The 22,901-nt window shown below is 41.6% G+C and overlaps 1 protein-coding gene across 2 annotated transcripts; it reads right to left on the bottom strand.

Moving 5' to 3' along the window:
- Positions 1 to 1,509: 1,509 nt before the first annotated feature.
- On the bottom strand, positions 1,510 to 16,176 carry INPP1 (inositol polyphosphate-1-phosphatase). 2 transcript variants are annotated; one of them, XM_014065977.2, is made up of 6 exons: positions 15,670 to 16,176; positions 12,021 to 12,227; positions 11,243 to 11,303; positions 9,592 to 9,792; positions 8,204 to 8,378; positions 1,510 to 4,823 (listed from the first exon to the last, which is right to left on the bottom strand). In XM_014065977.2, the coding sequence occupies exons 2-6, from the start codon at positions 12,222 to 12,224 to the stop codon at positions 4,343 to 4,345; spliced, it is 1,122 nt and encodes a 373-aa protein (XP_013921452.2). In that variant the 5' UTR covers positions 12,225 to 12,227; positions 15,670 to 16,176; the 3' UTR covers positions 1,510 to 4,342. The 2 variants fall into 2 exon arrangements, with proteins under 2 accessions (XP_013921452.2, XP_087566556.1); XM_087710430.1 differs by lacking the exon at positions 15,670 to 16,176 and adding an exon at positions 14,807 to 15,139.
- Positions 16,177 to 22,901: the final 6,725 nt, after the last annotated feature.

Below are 22,901 nucleotides of genomic sequence, written 5' to 3' on the forward strand. Positions count from 1 at the left end.
TACACACAGAAAAAGAGCTAGAAAGAGTCAGCAAAAGAAATGAACATCAGGAAACAAAAATAATAATAATAGAAATAGTTAAATCCTATAATTTTATCCACCCCATGGAAACCAGTTTGGCCTAAGGATTATAGTACCACTCTGAAAAAACGGGAGTCTGTGAGTTCTACTCCCACTGTAGCCATGAAAGCCAGTTGGGTGACCTTGGACCAATTAAGAAATTAATATTGACATGCTCAACACTCACTGCATATAACAAACTGGGCAGAAACATGCTTTTATATAAATCTATTTCTTTCAACAAATATTCCTCAAAGAGGCCATATTACCTGCTACTTTTCTACCAGCACTTGTATCCATTTTCTTATGTTTAATAAAACATAAGCACATTCTCAGGAAAAGGGAGAGGCTCTGCCTTTTATTTATGACTTGGAATCATTCTCTCCATTTCCCCCCTCAAACGTAACTACTTTGGAGTTTGATGCAATACCTTTCAGTTCTCTATCCCTTGTTGCACCATATAATCTACCTAACATTTGTTGCAAACCATTTCGGTTCTCCACACACTTACCTTCCCATTCACAACTAATATACCTTTAACATAACCACAAGCATCCCTTATACTGTATGTCAGAGATGTCAAACTCATGTCATCATGGCAGCATCACGCGACACATCCCCATTTGCTAAACTGGGTGTGGGTGTGGCCAGCACATGATGGCATCTGGTTCACGGGCCATGAGTTTGACAGCCCTGCTGTACATTGTCAGCCATGTCTCACCCTCGACCACTCTGGAGCTCAGCACTGTACATTTATACATAAATAAGTCAAAACCCCAAGAGGACATCATACGTCCCTTATCCTTATGTCTGCTTTATTTTGTATTTAGCAAACAACTCAGTTTCATCTGCAGGAAATAATTATGATACCCAAACAATGACATGTTGGTGATGCTGACATATAAATATCATTAAATACTTACAATCCTGTTATCTGATACCAAGAAGTTAAGTCTTGGTATTTGAGTAATGACATCCTTGTGCGCATTCTGTCATTTGTCCTCTTTGTATTTGCCCATATTTAGGCAAAATGCTATTTTTCATTTATTTCTCAATAGCCTATTGAAAAGCAAAACTTAGGTAGCATACAGCCCCATTCCACTTTGTAAATTTTGCTTCTTGCAGCCTTTGCTACTCACTCCATTAGAATTCTGCCAAATGCCTTCCTAGGACATCAGAGAAACTAACCCATCTGTAGTTTTTGCATTCACTCATTTTATCTTGTCCTTTTTGGTGGAAAACAGTAACCATATTCTTTTCCAGTCCTGAGGCAAGGATGCAAGCTTTACACCCGATCATAGTGTCTTTCCACATGTAAGTTTTGTGGAAGTATTACGTGAATGTTAACAAACTTTAACATTTCTTGTTATATGGTTTTTGCTCTTCTCTCAGGCTTCACCTGACAGGCACTCAGGAATCAAATATATAAGGATACCAGGACTCACGAACTGCAGTTAAATTAGTTTATTGTATAAGAAACAGTAATGTCATTACAAAAGATTTTTGGCAATTGCTGTTTTTTCCCCAAACCAGCCCCAATATTTAGGTATTCACTGATTTATCTCGCTGATTGTCCTCGACTACCTTCAAGCAACTGATGTACTGCGCCTCCTTTTTGGCAGGAGGCCCAGTTTCTATCTGTCTCTTATTTAAATAATATAGAGTTGGGATGTGAGATGTCTCTTTCATTCTGTGAGAACTGCTTCTTATACCTGCAGCCTCACCAGTATTTTCTAAACCAATTCTTTCTGGGACACAAACATTTTTTGCATTATTTCAATTTCTTGGATAAACTATGGTTAAATCATGGCCAGTGAAGCGGATGTCATTCTTAAGTCAAGTTATAAAGGTGCATTGATGACAGCAGGTGTAGCTGTGGAGGATAACTAGACTCTTTTCCTGTGGTTATATACCGTTTATTTATTATTATGATTAAAAAAGCAGCTCAGCTAATGGAGTATTTTGCCAATGGCTTTATAATGGCCATCCTAAAATAACCAATTTTAAATTAATTACCATAATAGAATAATAGAAACTAAGCTAAATACTTAATATTTTCAAAAAAATGTTTATTATAATATTATGCTACGTAATATACCAGGTAAAGTGTCTGGAAAAAATATACTAAATAAAAATCTGGAAAAAAGTGCTGAGAATGGTCTGTACAATTTCAATCTCAGATATATTCTACTATTTTTTAAAAAATCACTACAAGTTCTTTATAAAAAGTGAAAATATACTTTACGAAATCAGTACATTGTAATGATGATTCATAATCCATTTCTAACTTTAAATAATTATCTACATTAAATCTATAATTTGATTTAACTTTCATTTAATGAATATAATCCCAATACCTGAATTTAACAGTTTATGTTTTTTGTTTATAAGGGTTAGTTAGATGCAAGGAAGTATGGATGGCAATAAAGAAATGTTTGGTTGAACGCTGTCCTGCCTCCTTTCCTTCCTCTCTAATTGAAGACTTAATGTTTCTTTTGTCATTTGCAGAATATTTTTTTTTTCTAAAGAGTGTTTGTTTAAAAATATATTTAACAAATATGTGTAGTGCAAGACCCTCAGGTAATTGCTTGGATTAATTTGAAAGAATTTTCATCACTCCTGATTGCAAAAGATAGATTACAAATTCATAGTATAGAGGCCTGGGAGAAAATTTCCCAAACTACAGTATATATACACATATATAGCAATTTTGTTTATATTCATTTGCCATGACTTTTTCCCCTGAGCTTCCCTATTAAGAGATCCCATCCCAGGTCCCCTTCCAGAGAACTTAAAATTCTCCAGTTTCCTCTAAGGGAAAATGCCTTTAGGTTAAATAAAGTTAACTTTAGGGACTCCTCACAGTGTTAAAAGCAATCCAAAGGCTAATTAACCCTGCTTCTTAACATGAAGCCGGATCATAAGTCCCAGAGTACTTACAGCTCAAGCTATGTTTACTTTGCTGCTTTATTTAGCGTATGGCAAATACATGGACTTATAATAGTTCAAATGTTAATATCCAGTCCACCCAGCCATTCAAGAACCGGATGGTCTATGATGAAAAAAATCCGACATTGGGCTGGTGTGAGCTCTTGATGTGAGTGTGATGCTAGTTCGCCTCCTCGTGGTGCATCCTGGATAGCACAAAGTGCGAACCAAACGACTAGCCACAAGTGGCAACCAGACTACATTGAAGAATTGGCAGTTAATGACAGTTGGCAGCCAGACATCTTTGTAGAACTCCTGGCTCTCTCAATGGGTAAACAAAATGGGCCTTTTCAGACCCAAAGGTCAAGACAGATTGGGGACATTGTCAGAATATGCTTTGCTTCAGGGGTGGGTTGCTGCCGGTGTTACTGCCAGTTCGTTGCGCGCATGCTTTGCACTCCACATGCACAGTTGCCCATAAATAGGTCTGTGCATGTGCAGAACATTAAAAAATGCCCCCCCCCAAATGCTGCGTCAAATGGGGAACTGGTTCGGAGGCGTGGCCAGCCTGGGTCGCTGCCGGTTCTGCGACCCAGGCCAACATTCCTCTACCAGTTCGCTCGAACTGGTGCAAACCGGTAGCAACCCACCTCTGCTTTGCTGCTATTTAATAACAATAGCATTTAGGCTTACATGCTGCCCCTCAGTGCTTTACAGCACTCTCTGGGTGGTTTACAATGCAGAAGCATTATTTGTATATCGACCTCAACAATCTGGATCCTCATTCTACCAACCTTGGAAGGATGGAAGGCTGAGTCAACCTTGAGCCCTGTCAGGATTGAACTCCAAGCTATTGGCAGAGTTTGCCTGCAATACTGCACTTTAACCACTGTGCCATAAAGGCTCCTGGTCTGTGCATCAAAAGCCTTGCAAAAATTGTGCCTATCCAGAAAGCAGCAGCAAGAAATCTTGAGCTGTACCCCATGCTAAACACAAAGGGTACCTAAACAGAGATTATTCAATGGTCCCAATGCATGTTTGCTAGATATTTATGATAGACATTACCCACACAAGAAAAATGATACACCAAGAAGAACAGAAGGGGAACAATTTAAGAAACACTTCACCTACTGCATGCCCCTCATGAGAAGTGGAAATTTTATAGATGCAGCTGGCATGGAAAAGCAGGAGGTCAAAAAACATGACATTATCCTAGGCGGGTATACTGCCACCATAAACATTTGATTGGTCCATTAAAAAAAATTAAGAATCTTATCCTTCCGCACTTAGAGACTGCCTTCTTCCCCTTATACACAGGCAATTTGCATTCCCACAGCACTGACAAGGCTGTGTTTTACAAAGCTAGTGTGGCCATCACAGCCTCGAGATGCTTGTGGCAGGTGTAGGCTATAAGCCCTCCTTGATTTGCCCAGCGGTCAGCACCCACAGCGCCCTCTATGGGCTTGTTATAGGTCAGTTCCGGCAAATTCTTGCGTTGCCCAGCACGCCAAAACCGCAGGGCTGCTGAAAGATCGACAATGCCTCCCCCGAGGGCTCGTAGAATGGCATGGGGGCCACATGAATCCCACTTGAAGGTGCTGCCTTCTGAAAGCACATAAGCATCAGCAAGGCCGAGGGCGACACAGAGCATCTTGTAGCCAGCGCCTGAAGCAAAGCAGAACCTCTCACCGTAAAGAGGGGCCAGCGTTTTCTGCAACATGCCGGTCCCATTGCTACTCAGCACCACGCAGGGGGAAGACCGCTGCCGGGGTTGGCTCAGCGAGCTTAGCTTGGTGCTTCCATAAGAAATGCCCCAATGGTATTTGCTCTGCCACCTGCCAAAGAGAGAGAGTCAGGGTAGCTTTGCTAGGAAAAGCGCCCACCATTACACAACAATGAGAAGACAGAGGTGAAATAGCAGTCACTCTTTCTCAGCCCAACCTATCTCACAGGATTGCTGCTGTGGGGAAAGTAGGAGGCAGGAGTATTAGGTATGTTTGTCACCTTGAGAGAGGTTTGTGTGTGTGCTGGATAATATAAAGAAAGTAAATATAGGTATCAACAATAATAAGCTTTTTGGGTGCAATCCAGTGGTGGGATTCAGTCAGTTGGCAGCTATTCAGGAGAACCGTTTGTTAACTTTATAAGCAGTTCGGAGAACCGGTTGTTGGAAGAAAACTCCTTTTGTTTTTTTCCTCTTTACAGGGCTAATCCTGTAAGGAAGGCAGGAAGGAAACATTCTGGAGTTGATTCTAGCCTAATCTTTATGGGGATGCTGCAACAGTCATAAGTGTGAAAAACAGTCATAGGCAGAAGTGGGCCGCTACTGGTTCTCACTGGTTCTCCTGAACTGGATGTTACTGTATTTTTTGGAGTATAAGACGCACCTTTTTACCCCCAAAAAGAGAGTAAAAATATGGGTGCATCTTATACTCTGAATACAGCCCCACCCACCTGGTCCGCGCGTCGGATTTTCAGCTGGTTCCAGGCGGTGGGGATCCTCACTTCCACATGGAGTCTGATTCCCGAAGCAGCCCAGGGAATTGCATTGAAAGGCTTTTGAAGGCCCACTCAGGAGCCGCTAAGTGCTTGCCGCCCCTCTGATACCCGCTGAGCCTCCTCCCACTGCAGATGTGCCTTCTCTTTTCTCCTGGCCAGATCCACCACCTGAAACGTGAGGATCGTGGAGGAAAGAGCTTTCAGGTGGCAGCATCTTCCGCATGCACCGTTTTTGGAATCGGGGAGGGGATCCACTGCCTGAAAATTCTTTCCTTCATGATCCTCATGGGTGTCAAGAGGGGCAGCAAGGGCTTGGCGGCTCCTGAGGGGGTTGAGCCTTCTCCGCTTGCAACATCTTCACCCTGAGGGCATCGCTGGCAGTTGCTTCCTGCAGCTCAGGTGTGCGCTCTCCCCGCTGCTGCTGCTCAGCCTGAAAACACTTTCCTCCACAATCCTCATGTTTCAGGCTGAGCAGCGTCAGCGGGAAGAGCACAAGAGTGGAGCTGCTCTTTTTTCCACAGGGCAGAAGGCTTGATTGTACCCCATTCCAGTTTTTAACTTCCCAATCCAGTGTCCTGAGAAAGCTTGCGTCTCTGAGGCATCTCTCATTTGCAGGAGGAGGAGGAGGGGGGCATATACAAAAGCCTCTGAGTAACTGGGAAAGAAAGTGGTGCTTTTCGGGCAGCGGTTTTTGGCAATTTCCAAATACGGCTTTCTTTCCCAGTTACTCAGAGGCTTTTGTATATGCCCCCCCCTCTTCCTGCAAATGAGAGGTGCCTCAGAGACACTAGATTTCTCTTCTCTTCCTCCACCCCCACCTCCAGTCTGCCCAGATCTGTCATGCAGCAAAGAGATGTGGTAACTGGGAGCTTGACACCTGCTTTTGCACCGAGACTAAGGAAGCAGGGTTGCGAAGAGGGCTGTGAACAAGCCCGGTTTTTCAAGGAGGCATCCTTGCCAGGTCGTATTCTTTGGACTTCCCTTTTGGCGCTCAGGTACAATCACGAGGAACCGTTAATCCAAATGGAAGGGATCCCCCCCCTCCTTGCCCTATGAGCCATTCCCAGTTGAGTGCAGCAGCGGCCGTTCAGCAGCCCCCACGTGTCTTTCTCTCCTCACTGAAGAGAAGAAGAGAGCCGACTGCTGCTCCTTGGGCCAAGCGGCTCTGCGTGGTTGCCAGTCAGAGGGGAAAAATAAAGCGTAGAGAGATATGTTTATTTCTGCCCTTCCGTGGGGAGGGGTAGAGAAAAGCGGATTTGAGATTGATAAAAGCCTTACCCTTTAGGATGATCGAGCCTCCACACATCGGTTTTTGCCCTCCCCGGCCCCCAGAAGCACTTTGCAGGCCTCCCAAACTCTCTGCATGCCTCAGTTTTCAGAGGGTTTGGAAGGCCTGCAAAGTGCTCCTAGGGGCCAGGGAGGGCAAAAACATTTTTTAAAAATTTACCTCTTCAAAATCTTTGTGCGTCTTATACTCCAGTGTGTCTTATACTCCGAAAAACACAGTAATTTTCTGAGCAGTTCGGAGAACCAGTTGTTGGAAGAAATCGTTTCCCACTTTACAGAGCTAATCCTGCAAGGTAGGCAGGAAGGAAACATTCTGGTATGTCTGTATTTCTAGCAGAATCCTTGAATGAAAAATATTGATCCATCTGATCGTTTCAAACAGGGGTTCGTTCTCTGGATGTCCGTGTTATAGCAATGGAGCTTACGGTTATTTTCCCATTGCCCCTGTGACTGGAGGGCTTCCCTTGGCAGGCATGTGCTAGCTAGGTCAGCAGGCAATTTGAGGGCAGTATAAGTGAAAAGAAACAGCTCCAGAACAACCCTGTAACTTTGTACCAAGCCTGGGTCAGGCATATAAGGTATATCAGACTAAGAAACCAATGTCACTCTCACAGCTACAGCAAGAAAGTTTTCCCAGTCTGAATGTGCTCCCCCCCATTCTGCTTTTTATCTTTGTATAAACCAGGGGTCAGCAAACTGCGGCTCTGTATCCACATGTGGCTCTTTCATCCCTCTGCTGTTGCTCCGTCGCCAGTTGGCACCATAATTTTGAGAGGAGCTTCCAGTTAGGGGGGTAGGGGAAGCAGGGAGCACCAGGGGGAGACTCTATGGCGCTGGGCAGATTTTGAGGTTAGCTCCACAATTGATAGGGCTTCAGTTAGGACAGGTAGAGGAAAAAGGACACAGTGCTAGGAGGAGAGACTATGGTGGGGAAACCGGACTTCCGTTTAGCTCCAGAATTGAATGGGGAGCTTCTGGTTAGGACCTTGTGGCTCTTTGAGTGTTTAAGGTTGCTGATCCCTGGTATAAACTAAGGAGGGATATGTCTGAAGCATTTTCTCAACTTAGTTTCTCAAAATAGGCTCAAGCCACACTTGTCTGATCATTGCCTTGGTAGCAGATTCTTCGTCTATCCTTCAAAGCCATTCCTTAGGCCAGAGGTGGACAACTATAGCTCTTTATGAACTATGGACTTCAATTCCCAGAATTCCTGGGCTACCTCAGGAATTCTGGGTGTTGAAATCCACAGTTCGTAAAGGGCCCATAGTTGCCAATCCATGCCCTAGGCCCTCTTCAGCCTGCTTCATCATTCATCTCCATTCATGAACCTTAAAAGGAAGGGGAAAAATCCAGGGCTAATCCCTTCATAATTGGTGGGAGAGCCAACCTGGTACATGTAGGAAAGATTATCCCACAGTGTTATTGTTACCTGTGTGGTGTCAGCTCCTCCTGGAAGAAAGGCTCATTGATGATGCCAAGGACGGGCTCCCCCGAATGACGGTCATATGCTCCTATCAACACAAGAGCTGAGTGAAGTCCAGATGGATAGATGCCATTCACAGGCATCACACTGCTACACCCACGAATGTACTGATTAGTGGAATCTGAAAAGAGGGAAGTAAGAAAGGGAGAATTCCTTCATTCTTTCAGCAAGACTCAGCTGAAACATTGGAACAATAGGTGTCAGAGTGCTCTCCGCTAGAACAGACTTTAAAAATAGCATCAGTTCAATTCCTGATCAATGTATACTTGCTACAGGCTAGGAAAAGACTCCTGGAAAGACAGGAGAATATCACTATTGGTAAGGAACAAGACTGGATGTGATAGTGCTCAATTCTCTTTTATATAATCCAGTCTATGCCACATACAGGTAGTCCACATCTTACAACAGTTCATTTATAATGGCATTGAAAAATGTGACTTATGACCAGTGGTGGGCTGCAAATTTTTTAACAACCGGTTCTCTACCTTGATGACTGGCTGGGTGGGCGTGATTTGGTGGGCATGGCCAATTCAATGTCATTTATGCCTTGCAAATTGTGTGATCACTGCGCAATTTGCTCTGTTGTTATACCGGGAGGATCCCACCACTGAAAAAAAGTACCACAAAAAACTTGGGGGGATGGACGGACTCCGGAGAAGCTCAGCCTACAGACAGAAAGTCTGGCCATAAGGCTTGCAATGTAACAAGTTCAACCCAGAGGCAGTTTCTGAAAACACTTAAAGCAGCAGGGCAATTAAGATAAGTATTGGGCTAGGAATACAGGCATACCAGAATGTTTCCTTCCTGCCTCCCTTGCAGGATTACCCTGTAAAGGGGGAAAAGATTTCTTCCAACAACCAGTTCTTCGAACTGCTCAGAAAATTAACATCCGGTTTGGGAGAACCAGTGCAAACTGGTAGCAGCCCACCTCTACTTATGACTATTTTTCACACTTACGACTGTTGCAGCATCCCCATGGTCAAGTAATCAAAATTCAGATGCTTGGCAATTGACTCATATTTATGACGGTTGCAGTGTCCCAGGTTATGTGATCACCTTTTGCGACCTTCTGACCAGCAAAGTTAATGGGGAAACCAGATTCACTTAATAGTGAAGCTGTGTTACTAACTTAACAAGTGCAGTAATTCAGTCAACAATTGTGGGAAAATATTCAGGGCAAAATAAAACTTAACAATTGTTTCGCTTAGCAACAGAAATGTTGGGCTCAATTGCGGTTGTAAGTAGAGGACTACCTGTAGACAAAACTCAGCACTAGAGAAAGACTGTATGAAAATGGCTTCCGATGCCCAACCTTCATCTATCATTCTATTTACCTATGGGGTCAATCCATACAGCCAAGCTCTCTGTGGAGATGGTCACATCCACATTGTCCAGTGCTGGGTCTGAAAGCACTACTTCCTGATGAACAGCAGCTGCCAACAATTCAGCTGCTGTTTGTTTTCGATCCAGGACTTTCTGCAGCAGGGCAGCTGTTTCCTGTTGGGTAGGGCAAACTTGAACCACTACAATCTCGCCTGCAAAGGCAAATAAAGTTCAGAGACTGTTCAAGAGGGGATCTTTCACATTTATTCTCAGAGTCTTATGCATTTGTCAAGCAATCACAAATATTTTAATGTCACATTTCTTAGACCATTCTGAGAGGGACTCTTAAGTTTCATTAGAAGTTTGTCAGAGGCTCCCGCAGAACGCCCATAGTGATGGAGAAGTTTCCTTGAGATATGGCTCGTCCTTTTCCACCACAGTCTGTGCTACTACAGCCCACACTGTGAGAAAGATAAAGATAGGGGTGAGATGTAGGAGATATGCTTTTAGCTAGTCAATTTCAATTGACAGATGAGTTAAACAGCAATACAGCCCAATGTAGGAGAAGGACAGCCAGAGCCTAGGGGTGGAGTTGAGAAGAATCAACCTGGGTTTGTTTGGTTTCCCCAAGCAGTCTAAGTTCAACCCCTCTTAAATTCTTATCTAGCACCAATTTAGTACTGATGGTTAGTTGACTAGATTCTTGTGTATAGGCATGAGCTTAACAGCTCAGTTAATCAGCTTAACTAGAATTTAACGTGTGGTCCTGATTCTTTGCACCGACGCCCAGGATGGTTTACATCAATAATATTTATCTTTAGTTTTTTGAGATGGGACTTAAAAAAATAAAGAGAAATGAGATAATCAGACGTAACAGCATGCAGAATTTCTGCTCTTCTGACAAACTCTTAAAAGAAGGGAGGTGCAGGAGTACTTGGTAGTACAAAAAAAGACTAATCTATTGATCATTTCCTCTACTGCAGAGCAAAGTTAAAATCTACAGGATTTTTGCCTTTTTTTGCCCTTCTAAGGCAAAATCTGCAGCTTGGCACACTCTAAAAATAATACCTTACCACTAACAATTGCCCCACCCAATACAGACATTATATTCTCTGTGAGTGAATAATGGATGTTGTAGCAGTTTAATTCACGTGAAGGTCCTTAACATGACTGTCTTAGAAAGGAAAATAAGGAAACTGCCATGAATTAGAAAGGGGAAAAATCCTGGCACCAGGCATTTGATTTTATATTTAATATGACAGCTAGCATTTTAGGGCATGATCCTCTTTCATATAAAGCTCCAATACATCTAGTCAGTGCTCTTCCTGAAATGGAAAGACTCCTAAAATATTTACCCCAAGTCTGTCTGCAATTTTTTGGAATTCTTATAAAGAGCAAACATCTTTGCAGGGACAAAGCTTGCAAGAGGCCATCAGAGTAAGCCTAGGACAGGTGATGGAAATAATTCTCTGAAGAAAATGGAACTGGAAGTGGGAGAATGACTTGATGTATCAAAAAGAGGACTAAGCATGTCAGAAGGGCAATCTGGCCCTATTTAGGTCTCAATAGAGGTAATGGGGCAATTTTGAAAGGAGTCCAGTTGGGGAAAGTTTATTTTACAGAATAAGCTGGTATTTCCTCCTCCCTGTGCTGATTACTCACCAAGGCCATTTTCGAATTTGTTGGACTCCTCGCCACAAATGTGATCTTGTAGTTCTGGAAACTGTGAACAACAATGAGAAAGAGTAAGGAAAGAAAAGTGGAACTGAAGGGAGGAAGAGGAAAGTACACTTTAACCAAGCTGACAAGCCTGATACAAGTTATGGCTATTTCTGGGTTCAACAATTCTACCGTGTCCCATTTCAGGTTGATCCTCTGGATGAGAAGGAGACAGCTGTATGTCACATCAGTCCCAGGCAGTTTGGAGTCCTACTCCTGGCACCTCACTTCAAAGTGAGCAAGGACTGAAGAATAATAATCTTGTCTATAAACATTTTAGCTCAATCACGAATTTAATAATTCTCCTAAGCAAATCAGCATCTCTAAGCCTTTACTGCCTCCACCCTGCTGTAAGAATAATAACGCAGGCCAACTTTACATGGCTATTTGAGGAGTGAGAAGTGATGTGTGAAGCTTTTGGGATACATGAGAACAGCTATTGCACTGAACCGTAAACAACTGAATTATATTACTCAAACGGTGATAGATCCATGTCCATTCCCAGTTCCTATCTTTTGCAAATGCTGTAGATTTAGCTATTCCTTTCTATTGCTATTTGTGTTTAGAATATAACACTTTAGAATCTAAGAGTTTAGAGTAAGTAGAAAAGCCACTTTGAATGACACTGGAGAGGAAAAGAGCTTAAATCCTCTAGGATACGGCCCAATCTTCACCTTATTATGTCTCTCCCTAAACAGAGAACTCTTCTCCAAGCAGCTACCTCTTTTCCCACATCATGTTTGATGACTTCTTGGATTAGCACGTCTGCCAATGTCTTGAAGTCCTGCAAGAACTTTTTATTCTTGTCTGCGCCTCTCTTCTCCTCGATGAGCAGGCTGAAGAGGGCCTCCTCTTGGCGACATAGCTGGGCAATGCAGGCAGCTTTCTCTGAGGCTGCCAGCAGGCTCCTCAGAAGAGCTGTCATGCTCTAGACAGAGAAAAGAGAAAGGGGAAAGGTTAGGTGGGAAAATGCACAAAAAATGTTCACAGATGAAACCCTACATTAGCTGAGGAACACTATGGAGGAGGAGGGGGGGGAGGACAATGATTCCAAGAGTGTGTATGCTGCAATGCTGGGATTACAACAGGAAATTGCATGCAAATCAGAGATGGGTTGCTACCAGTTCACACCAATTCAGGTGAACCAGTAGTGGAAATTGCGATTGGTTCGCTGAACCGGTAGGGACGGCAGGCTGGCCACGCCCCCAAACCAGTTCCCCGGTTGCCCATGCCATTGCCAGCATGTTTTTTAGTCCTTTTTTAATGTTCTGCATGTGCAGAACAATTTATAGGCAACTGCACAAAGCGTGTGCACATCGACCTGGCAGTAACGCCAGCAGCAACCTACCCCTGATGTGAACTATCAGACGTTTCTTGTCACTGTTTTAAAATTAATAAAAGAACAAATTATGACTGTTAAGCTGCCCAGAGTTACCTGAGGTAAGATGGGTGGCCAATACATTTTACAAACAAACAAAATATTTTAACTAGAAAGATGAGATCTAACAGGTGGCAGCATACAGCCCTTTCTGGTTGATCTTTTCCTCTGACCCCTAAAACCTGAGCAGGCTCAAACCTGATTAGACCTTGGATCGAAAATTACCAGGATATATTGGGAAACTGGACAAGCATCCTGGGAAAAAAAGGTACTGATAGATCAATTTTGTACTGCTTCCAAGAACATAAATGTCATCACCATCACCATCAGAGTGTGGGAGTTTTTATTAATCAAACAGAAAAGTCTTCTTTGAAAGTGAAATGTGGACAATTTGGTTTGTTGTTGGGAATAGATGAGGCAGTACATTTATTATTGATTTTGTCTTTATTAATTGAATGCAAAATAAGAAAAAAAATACAAAATAGTTTAAGGAAAAAAGTTCCAAATGAAAATAAAGGAACAATAATAGATTCATATATTGAAGAGCTCAGCTTCCCAATTTGATGCAGAAGGAAGTAGGATTTACTGAGTAAAGTAATTTACTTTTCGATTACTGTATTTTTTTCCCTAGGTTTGTAAATATATAATAGCAAAAATAATCTACCTATTACAAAGAGGGGGACAGAAAAAATCTATTGTTAATCTCTGGATTATTTGCCCTCAGCTAATAAGATTTTCGAAGCTCTGTTTAATAATTGCAGTTATATTCTCCTGTTTTCATTTTACAACATTCAGCTGAAATGAAGAAAGATTAGAATAGCTGCAAACTGATTTTTGCTGAGAATTCAATTTTTTTCTGCTACTCAGAACTAACTCTTGGGTTCAAAATTCCTTAGTTCAAAACTCATGGTTTTTCTACCTGACTCGATTGATGGATTTCAAAAACCTAAATCTCAAATAAAAAGAAAGGAAGGACGAGAGAAAGAAATGTCCTACGAAACTGCTTTCCCTGGCTATTGTATCCTAGATAATTCACTTCAGATTGCACAGACTTTTGTAGCTGCTAGTGTACTCAAGATAGCTCTATAGCCCATCCCTTTAGTCCTGCTGGCTAGAGATTATAGGCCTTGAAGCTCAACATGTCTGCGTGCCCCCAAATTTGGGAAGGGTGGTATTATGGCTTAACTCTGTGTTCTCATTTTTGATATTTATATTTATCTACCCCGTCCTTTTCTCTTTAAGCAGCCCAAGGCTGCCATTGCTCCAGTAACCATGTAAAGAAAGAAAGGCCAGTGCACATTAACTAGCTGAAGGCCACCCACTTACTGTAGCTTCTTGCTTGGGAATGAAGATCTGAATAGTCTCTCTATTTCTATCTCGGTCTCTAGCCAGTGCACAACAGCCACAAATTCTGGTAGGTCTATTTCTAAAAACCACATGTGGACAAACTACATATTCAGTAACCCTGTGTTGGAAGAAAAATCCAGTTCCAGTTCCAAGCTGGGAATAAAATGGAGGCTAATTGGAAAAAAAAGATTCTGTTTATTGGTGAACAGAACTAACACACATACAGCGGGCAGTTTTGCAACAGCTGATAAATGGAGGTTTTTTATACCTTCTTTGGGCTTTGTATTTGAGATTCCTGTTCCTGTGCAAGGACACGTCTTTTAATATTCTGTTGCCTGTTGTCAGATTTCTATGGAGTCATGGCTGGCTCTATAGGCCAGTGTTTCTCAACCTTGGCGAGCTTAAGTCCTGTGGACTTCAACTCCCAGAATTCCCCAGCCAGCTGTGCTGGCTGGGGGATTCTGGGAGTTGAAGTCCACAGGACTTAAGCTCGCCAAGGTTGAGAAACACTGTTATAGGCAAAAGGGGCAATCCATATCCTAGGTCAGGGGGTCACCAACTTTTCAGATCTCAGGGACCACTAAATTCATAATTTAAAATCCCACGGACCACTAATATGATTTTTTTTTTAAAAAAAGATAATTCGTATTTAGTGCAGTATAAAAAGTGCAAATAATTTTTCTGCGGGCCATCAAAATGTTCTTGCGGACCCCCAGTGGTCCACAGACCCCCAGTTGGTGACTAGGTGTTTGTTTGCTAATCTTGTCACCCTAATCACTTACCTGGAGTTTCTGTCTTCCCAGTCTTTCTGAATGAATTACCAAATCTTCATTTCTAAAAACTCCTCAGTTTCTACTTGGGGGCAGAGAGACTGGTGCTTTTTTTGTTTTTGTTTTATTTCTCCTTCCCGGGAAATATTCAATCCTGACTTTTTAATATCCCCCAAAATATTTCATTCTCTAGTGGGGTGGGTGGGTGCTGACTTTCTACATACACCTCACTTCCAACTAAGACTACAACCTTAGGTGAGGCTACAACATTTTGACACCAGAGGAAAGGACTGGCAAAACATTCCCCTCCCCTTGCTTGGGCCAAAACTGGCAGAGATCTGCGTTGTGGCTAGGTGAAAGCAAAAAAAGGCCCACCCAATAACGGTGCTCCACCGCAGGAGACAAATAAGCAGTAGGGGGAAAGCTTAGCGTCTGAAGGGTCACACGGCCTCCTAAAGCATCTTTGAGCAATCCTGCCTGGCCTTTTCGCGTGGATTTAGGCGAGCCAGCAGCAGGAAACTACCTGAGAAGCCGGGGTGTCAGAAAGGCACGGAAGAGGCTCCTTTTTCACGTGTCACCTTTCCTTGCCTGAATGCTCCAGTCTCCAAGGCAGCACCCCACCATCACTGCGTCTGGAGTAGAAAACACGCGCAACCCAGCAGACCTTTTTTTGGGGGGGGGGGGACTAGGAGCGCCTTCCCTCCCCGGTACCAAAGGCAGTGAATCAGTCAGCCCACGGACCAGGCCACAATAATGTCATCTCTGCCGGCGTAGGAATTTAAGAGCGCGTTGTTTTTGCCCAGCCTGGCCGCCTCCGAGCCGGGCGTTGAAACGATCTGCCACCCAACGGGCGCCGAGCCCACTCCTTGACTCACGCGTCCGCTATGAAGCTCCGATCAGCCGGAGGGTCAATCCGAGGGTTGGGGCGACCAAGCCACACGCCTTTTTTCTTGCTTCCTCGCCGGACCGTCTTCTGGCTGGGCTAGAGATGGACGTAGTGGTGTTGGTTTTTTTTTTTTTAGCCACGTCCGTTCCGGAATAAAAGAGACTTTGGATGGTACAGCAAACTCATTGATTGTGCCCAAGCGTTGGGTCTAAGCAAGGAGGCGGATCCTCCAATTTGTCCGATTTGATGTCATTCTTTGTTGTGCTCGTGGGCGTGGAAACTGGCGGCAATGCCACGCTCAGATTCACTCCTTCCTTGTTTGTATTTGTATTTCCTTTTTCAGTTCTATTTGCGACTCAAATCTTCACCGAAATACCTCCCAGGCGGAACCATCCCACCCTCCGCCGAAATGAAAGAGGCATTCAGTACGCCGATCTGTTGCAATAGTGGATCAATCCACTACTGTCATCCTCTGACACAGCAGCCGCTGTCTCCTCTCACCCAAACGTAACTAGGCTAAACATCATCAGACCCTACTGTTAGCTGCATCCATAGATCAATTTTTCTTTTTCTTTCATTTACTTAGTTTGTCACTCATCTACGAGATAACAGGAATAAGAATACACGTGAATAAGAACACAGGAAATGGGTACAAATAAATAGGGACGGTAGGGCAGGGATGGCATGCTGGTGCACTTATGCACGCCCCTACTAACCTCTTAGGAATGGGGTTTGGTCAACAGTAGACAGCTTAAGGTTGAAGCTGTGGGGGTTAGAGGATGTAACAACAGTGTCAGGTAGTGCATTCCAAGCATTGACCACTCCTGCTGAAGTCGTATTTTCTGTAATCGAGTTTGGTGCGGTTTACTATTGTATCTATTGTGTGTATTATTGAGGTTGAAGCTGAAGTAGTTGTTGATGGGTAGGATGTTGTAGCAGATAATTTTGTATACTACACTTAGGTCAGACCGTAGGCGGTGTAGCTCTAGCTTGTCCATGCCCAAAATTTTGAGCCTGGTGGCATAAGGTATTATGTTGTGAGTGGAGGAGTAGGGTACTCTTCTCATGAAATACCTCTGGACTCGCTCAATTGGGTTAATGTCCAGTATACAACACACAATCTAGGCAGATGAGCTGTATTTGAGGATTGGTCTACCAAAGGTTCTGTATGCCCTAGTTTGCAGCACAATATTACCGGAGAAGCTTTGCAAGATTAGATTAACAACTCTTAATGCCTTTTTGGCAATGCCAAAAACATCTGATAAATTTAGGTGCAGATCCGAAGAAAAAAGTAATGTAATCCAATTTGTTAGTGTGCTATTAGTCTGTTTCTGATGTTTGGCTACCATATACTATTACAAGGCTCACTATCTAGGCTGATATCTAAAAAGCAGCCAGAGCCAGACCTTCTATGGGCCAAAGACTCTAAAGTTAATTCTTATATTAAAGAATATTTCTCTGTCACAATATGGTGCAAAGTCAAGTAATCTGCAGGTTTATTTAGGAGAAAGCTGTTCTACCGTATTTGTATGATCATAAATTGTCCCATTGGCTGTGAGGTCACTGTATTCCAGCCTTCTCCGCTTTTTGAATTGTCGGGTTATAGTAGAACACATGAGAGATCATCATCGGGCTTATAAACAAACAGCTTCGGTCTATATTTTCCTGGCAATTTAATGGGGAAAGTAGTGAGAACGGAGGTGTCATCAAAGATAGTGAGTGTCAATCTAAATTTTTGTGCAAATAGAAAAAAAAAACAAAAACATTGCTGGCACCTATTTTTGGATGGCAGCTACTGTATTATCTGATCTTGATGATGGCTAGAGCTAAACATGCAGGGTACCAATCAATCTGCCCATCATTTTACTACATTGAGAATTATAAAAAGCTCCTTACTATACTGAGAGTTATAAATAGTTCTGAAGATGGAAACTTTCCAGATAGCTTTTGGCACCCATTGAATAAAACCTAAAAGCATCATAGCATTTTAAGAAATGAAATGTGAAGCACTCATAGAAGCCAAGGCTGCACTCCTGTGCTTGTTGTTAGGACCCTTTTTAGTTAGTAAATCTTTTTAATAGGACAGCTCTAAAAGGCAGCTATATACGTGCTTTTTCAATAACAATCTCGAATTAAAAAAACAAAAAACAAAACCAAGTATGCAAACTGCTCTTTAAAATAATTCATTGTTCCCTATAGTTACAGTAGTACTGAAATAAAAAATTTTATGACCAAATTTTCTTGTGTGTGCATAGTTGGTAAGCTGTATTAAACAGGAAAAAACCCACCAACTATATAAATTCAATTTCTTTTCAAATGAGCTGGAAAAGAAATTGTGTTGAAGCACTTGTGGGCGTCCCCTTGTTTTAATGCAAGTCTAATGAACACTTGTCAGCCCCCCTCGACTACGTGACGTTACACAGGCATCAAAAATACGATCCTCCCACGACTCTACACATTCCTTCTTTTGCCTTGGGTCCAACTTCCGCTCACGTGATCGCCTTTATTGGCGGAACTGAGGGCGGTTGGGCTTCAAGACGGAAGTTCAACTGCATGCTGGGAGCGGCAACTGGGAGTTGGGGGTGGAAAGCTACCTTCCTTTCTCTGAGTTCGGCGCGGGGAGGCAGCAACACGGTAATGGAGGCGGTAAGTGAAAGAGTGGAGCCTGGGGGAAGAGTTTCAATTGCTCTCTGTACCGGATAGTGTTTCTTTTGTGAGTCTCTTCTTTCTTAATGAGAACAGACGGTACCCCACTATAGTATGCGTTTTATAAGGATTATTGGGTGTTGGGTCCAGATAGGTATTATAAATTTAGCATTTATAATAGTAAATATATTGCTTTTGTACACTGTAGCGTTGGATGGAGTTAGAAGATTAGCCCAGATTTTTCTGTAAACGTTGATTGCATTTGAATGGTGACCCGGTTTTTTACAGAGCCTTCTGAAGTGGGGTATGATATATGTTTATATGTATGTTTGTAAGTAAGATGTAATATTTATGTTACTTAAGATGGTGGGCTAAGATTTAGGTTTGATTCTAATCTTGGCAGCTCACGTCAATGATTTGAGTTTTACTGTAGTTAGTGTCTCACAGTCAAACCTTGTATTTTGGGGGGATTTCGTGTGGAGCTCCTTGATGAAAGGTAGGATGTCAGTCTAATAAATTATTTGAATGACAGACTCCTTATTTTTGAAAAGTGATTATTGCCATAAAAAGATTTAGTCTTGCATTGGTTGTCAGTTCTCAGCTGGAGTTTTGCAATGGTTTGATTTTTGAATTTCTTCGGGCAAATTGTATTTTGAACAAGCTACAACATGACCTATATAAAAAGCTGTATCTCTATGTGATCTCCAAAAGCCATATTGCATATATATATATGTGTGTGTGTGTGTGTGTGTGTGTGTGTGTGTATTGATCTATGTGCATAAATATTTTTGATTATATAGCCATGACCTTAAGTGATAAAAAACTCTTTTGCATATTATGCATAATTATTAGAAAATATAGTACTGAAGTCAAAGTTATCCCATGGTGGTATAAAGAACTGTAAGCATGAGGGGCTTGCTTAAAACTGTCACAGATGGGACAAATTTATAACTTAAGCTAAACTTGTATGTTTTTCTCTGTTCATTCTGAGGCAGGTGATCAAGTTGTTTTGTTATTTGACATTGTCTTGCCATGCTAATGGCATAAAGAATTTATCCTACCTTAAAAAAAGAGCAATTCTTGATCACATCAGGAGGCCATGCTTTTATCTGTAAAGATACATTGCAATCTCTTTACACAAAAGTATTTTACCCACATTAATTAAATTTTAATTTAATCATCAAGCAAAGCATACTAGAACTCAGTCTTATAAAATAAAACTATTTATTGTAAATTTAAAAAAAAACAAATTTAAATCCTTATTTTTATTAGAAAGGATAAACTTCAGATTGCAAAAATATGGGCTTTATTTTTGAGATTGACCCTTTTTGTGTTCCATAATTAATGTTTATGAATATGTGCTGTTTATAGTAGACCGACTAACACAAATACGGCATTGCAAATATTAATGGGAGAGGTTGATACTGGAAGAGATGGTGCCATTATATAAAAGAATCGTATGGAAAGATCATAACGTGGTCATAGAACTACAGCCAGACATTTTAGAGTCCTAGGATTTTTTTTTTAAGAACAACACTGCATGTGCAAACTACCAGCCTGTTAATGAAATACCAGAAGAATTGTTTAAAATGTTACAAGATGCTCTGTGTGGTTTTGTGAGCCTGCATAGAAAATGAAAAGGACTGAAAAATCTATAATCTAATCTATAATAATGACATAACTTTAATCTCAAAAAAGGGTTGTGTTAAAAAATGCTCAAACTATTGAACATTTGCACTTCTTTTGCTCGTTCCTAAAAATAATCCTCAATATTTTGCAATCCAAATTTCAACAATACATGGGATTAAAATTACCAGATTATTTGTTCGATTCAGAAGAGGCAAAAGAAGATCCTATTGCTAATCCTCAACTGACAATTGAAAGGGCAAGGAAGTTTCAAAAGAATGTCTATTTCTGCTTAATTGATTACGCAAAGGCTTTTGACTGCATAGACCACAATACATTGTGATAACTCTTAAAAACATGAAAGTACCAGGCCATTTCATCAGCTCATCATTTGTGTGATGACCATGTAGCAGCAGTTGGAATGGAATAAGGAGCAACCAAATGTTTCAAAATTGAGAAAGCAGTGAGATTAGGTTTTATGCTGTTATCTTATTTATTTATTTTATACATAGAGTATATCATGAGAAAAGATAGACATTGATGTTAAAATTGCTTGAAGAAATATTAACCTTAGATATCTTGATGGTACCATGATGATTAGGAACTAGGAAAACTTAAGGAATCTCTTGTTGAAATTAAAAGAATTACAAAAGCCAGCCTTTGTATGTGAGTATGTGACAACTTAATTACATCAATAGGCAATGGCAATCCAGCACAAATAGTGGGAGAAGTTGAAGTGATAACAGACATTACCATCCTCTAGGTTAGTGGGCCCCCCAGGAGATCATTGTGCAGTTTGATTGTCCCTATGTTAAACCAAAAGTAATAAACTATATCATAGAGTGGTACTATCAGTATTCAGTTTATGACTTTAACTCAGTCATGTCTAATGGGTAGCGGTTTCTAGAAGACTAGCTGAGATTCAATAAAAATATTGTAATTTGGAAAAGAAGTGAGATTGCATGCTGGTTAATAAGGTTTGAGGTGAATCCAGCATTCCCCACTATATAGATATGTTGGAAATGTAATAGAGAAGCAATTCTAACATATCTGGTGGGTCTCAGGTTGAAGGAAGCTGAAATTAATTGTGTTAGAATTAAAAGGTACTTGCTTATTTTTTTCCCTCCCTAGTGTTTTTCCCACAATTGCAGGCTCCACTTTTTTCAGATCTACAATCATAAAATTAAAAGGAAAAAGATACACAGTAATTCGAAGGGACGCAGTGGCTTAGTGGCTAAGACGGTGAGCTTGTTGATCAGAAAGGTCGGCGGTTCGAATCCCTAGCGCTGCATAATGGGATGAGCTCCCGTTACTTGTCCCAGCTTCTACCAACCTAGCAGTCTGAATGCATGTGAAAAATGCAACTTGGGATGCATTGGGATGGGAAGAAAACGGCGTTCCGTGTGCCTTCGGCGTTTAGTCATGCCAGCCACATCACCACAGAGAATGTCTTCGGACAACACTGGCTCTTCAGCTTTCAAATGGAGATGAGCACTGCCCCCTAGAGTCGGGAACGACTAGCACATATGTGCGAGGGAAAACTTTACTTTTACCTTACATAGTAATTCATTTTGGAACTTACACCTGCATTTAGCACACATAGGGATTAGAGCTCCAATATCCTCAGGTTTTTCAGTTCTGACTCCTAAAATGAGATCAATTTATAGATATCTATTTACAAAATACATGATAATTTATCTTATTACCTGGAAAACATTCTTGTTTCTTTTTTTTTACATGGGATGTTGTAGGTAAAAACCGATTTTACAGCTCTGCTATGCAAAAAAGTATGGCTCTTGCCTACCCTAGCCTACAACAATTTGAGTTGTGTTTGGATTCCACAATGCTTTTGATCTGACTACTTAGATTAACCTTTTCTCCTTCTGCTCTACATAACCATCCTGTCCAGTACGCTGAAGCCACATTTAATGGAGTGATGGGGGGAAGGTATATCTGTTACAGAAAGGGATATTTGTTAAAGCCATCACATAACAAATAAAAACATTGCATAACAAATACTTTGGCCCCCTAATGAGAAGGAAGGACTCACTGGAGAAGAGCCTGATGCTGGGAAAGATGGAATGCAAAAGAAGAAGGGGAAGATAGAGAGTGAGGTGGCTGGATGGAGTCACTGAAGCAGTCGGCGTGAGCTTGAATGGACTCCAGAGGATGGTAGAGGATAGGAAGGCCTGGAGGAACATTGTCCATGGGGTTACGATGGGTTGGACATGACTTCACAACTAACAACATCAAGAAGTTGTTGAGCCCTAAACACCCATGTACATTTGAAAACCTTACTGATAGTTGTCAGTAAGGTTTTGCTGCACTGAGTTTCAGTGATGCTGATACTAGACATCAGTATCAGTTTGAAGAAAAGGATTTTCTAATTTTTAAGTGAGCCTTGCAAATGTGTTACTTGATATTTCCTAATATTGAGTGATGAGGAAAAAAACAAGGAAATAATGGCAATAAAGCTGGATTTCAGGAGGAGATAATTCTATCTCATAATCTGTTAGAGTTGTCATTTCTACTTCTACATCTTCATTCTTCTAATTTCCCTTCTCACAAGCTATACGCTCTTGGTCTGTCTCATTCTCTGTCATCAAGAATTGCTTTTATCTTCTAATTGCTACAAGATATTATCCTCTGGTGCTAACTCTTCACCAGCTTTATGCTTTGGTGGTAATCGCTGATTTCAAATCCTTCAAACATCAAGGAGTATAACAATGATTCAATTATTTATATATACAGTATATTCTCTCTGCCCCCAGACAAAGCCCTCTGTAATCCCATTTGAGTCAAAAAAATAAAAGCTCACAATGCAGCCCAAATAAAGGAATTGCAACATACTGTAGTAATAAGCTGAGAACCCCAAAATTCCATCCTCCGTCTGCTGATACCCATTTAGCTCCCTTACAATGGATTTCTCCAGCTCTGCTGTCTTTCTGA

This window comes from Thamnophis sirtalis, unplaced genomic scaffold, assembly GCF_051295495.1.
Source record: "Thamnophis sirtalis isolate CommonGarterSnake01/CBP01778 unplaced genomic scaffold, rThaSir2_p1.2 scaffold_3, whole genome shotgun sequence".
In the NCBI taxonomy this organism is placed as follows: Eukaryota; Metazoa; Chordata; class Lepidosauria; order Squamata; family Natricidae; genus Thamnophis; species Thamnophis sirtalis.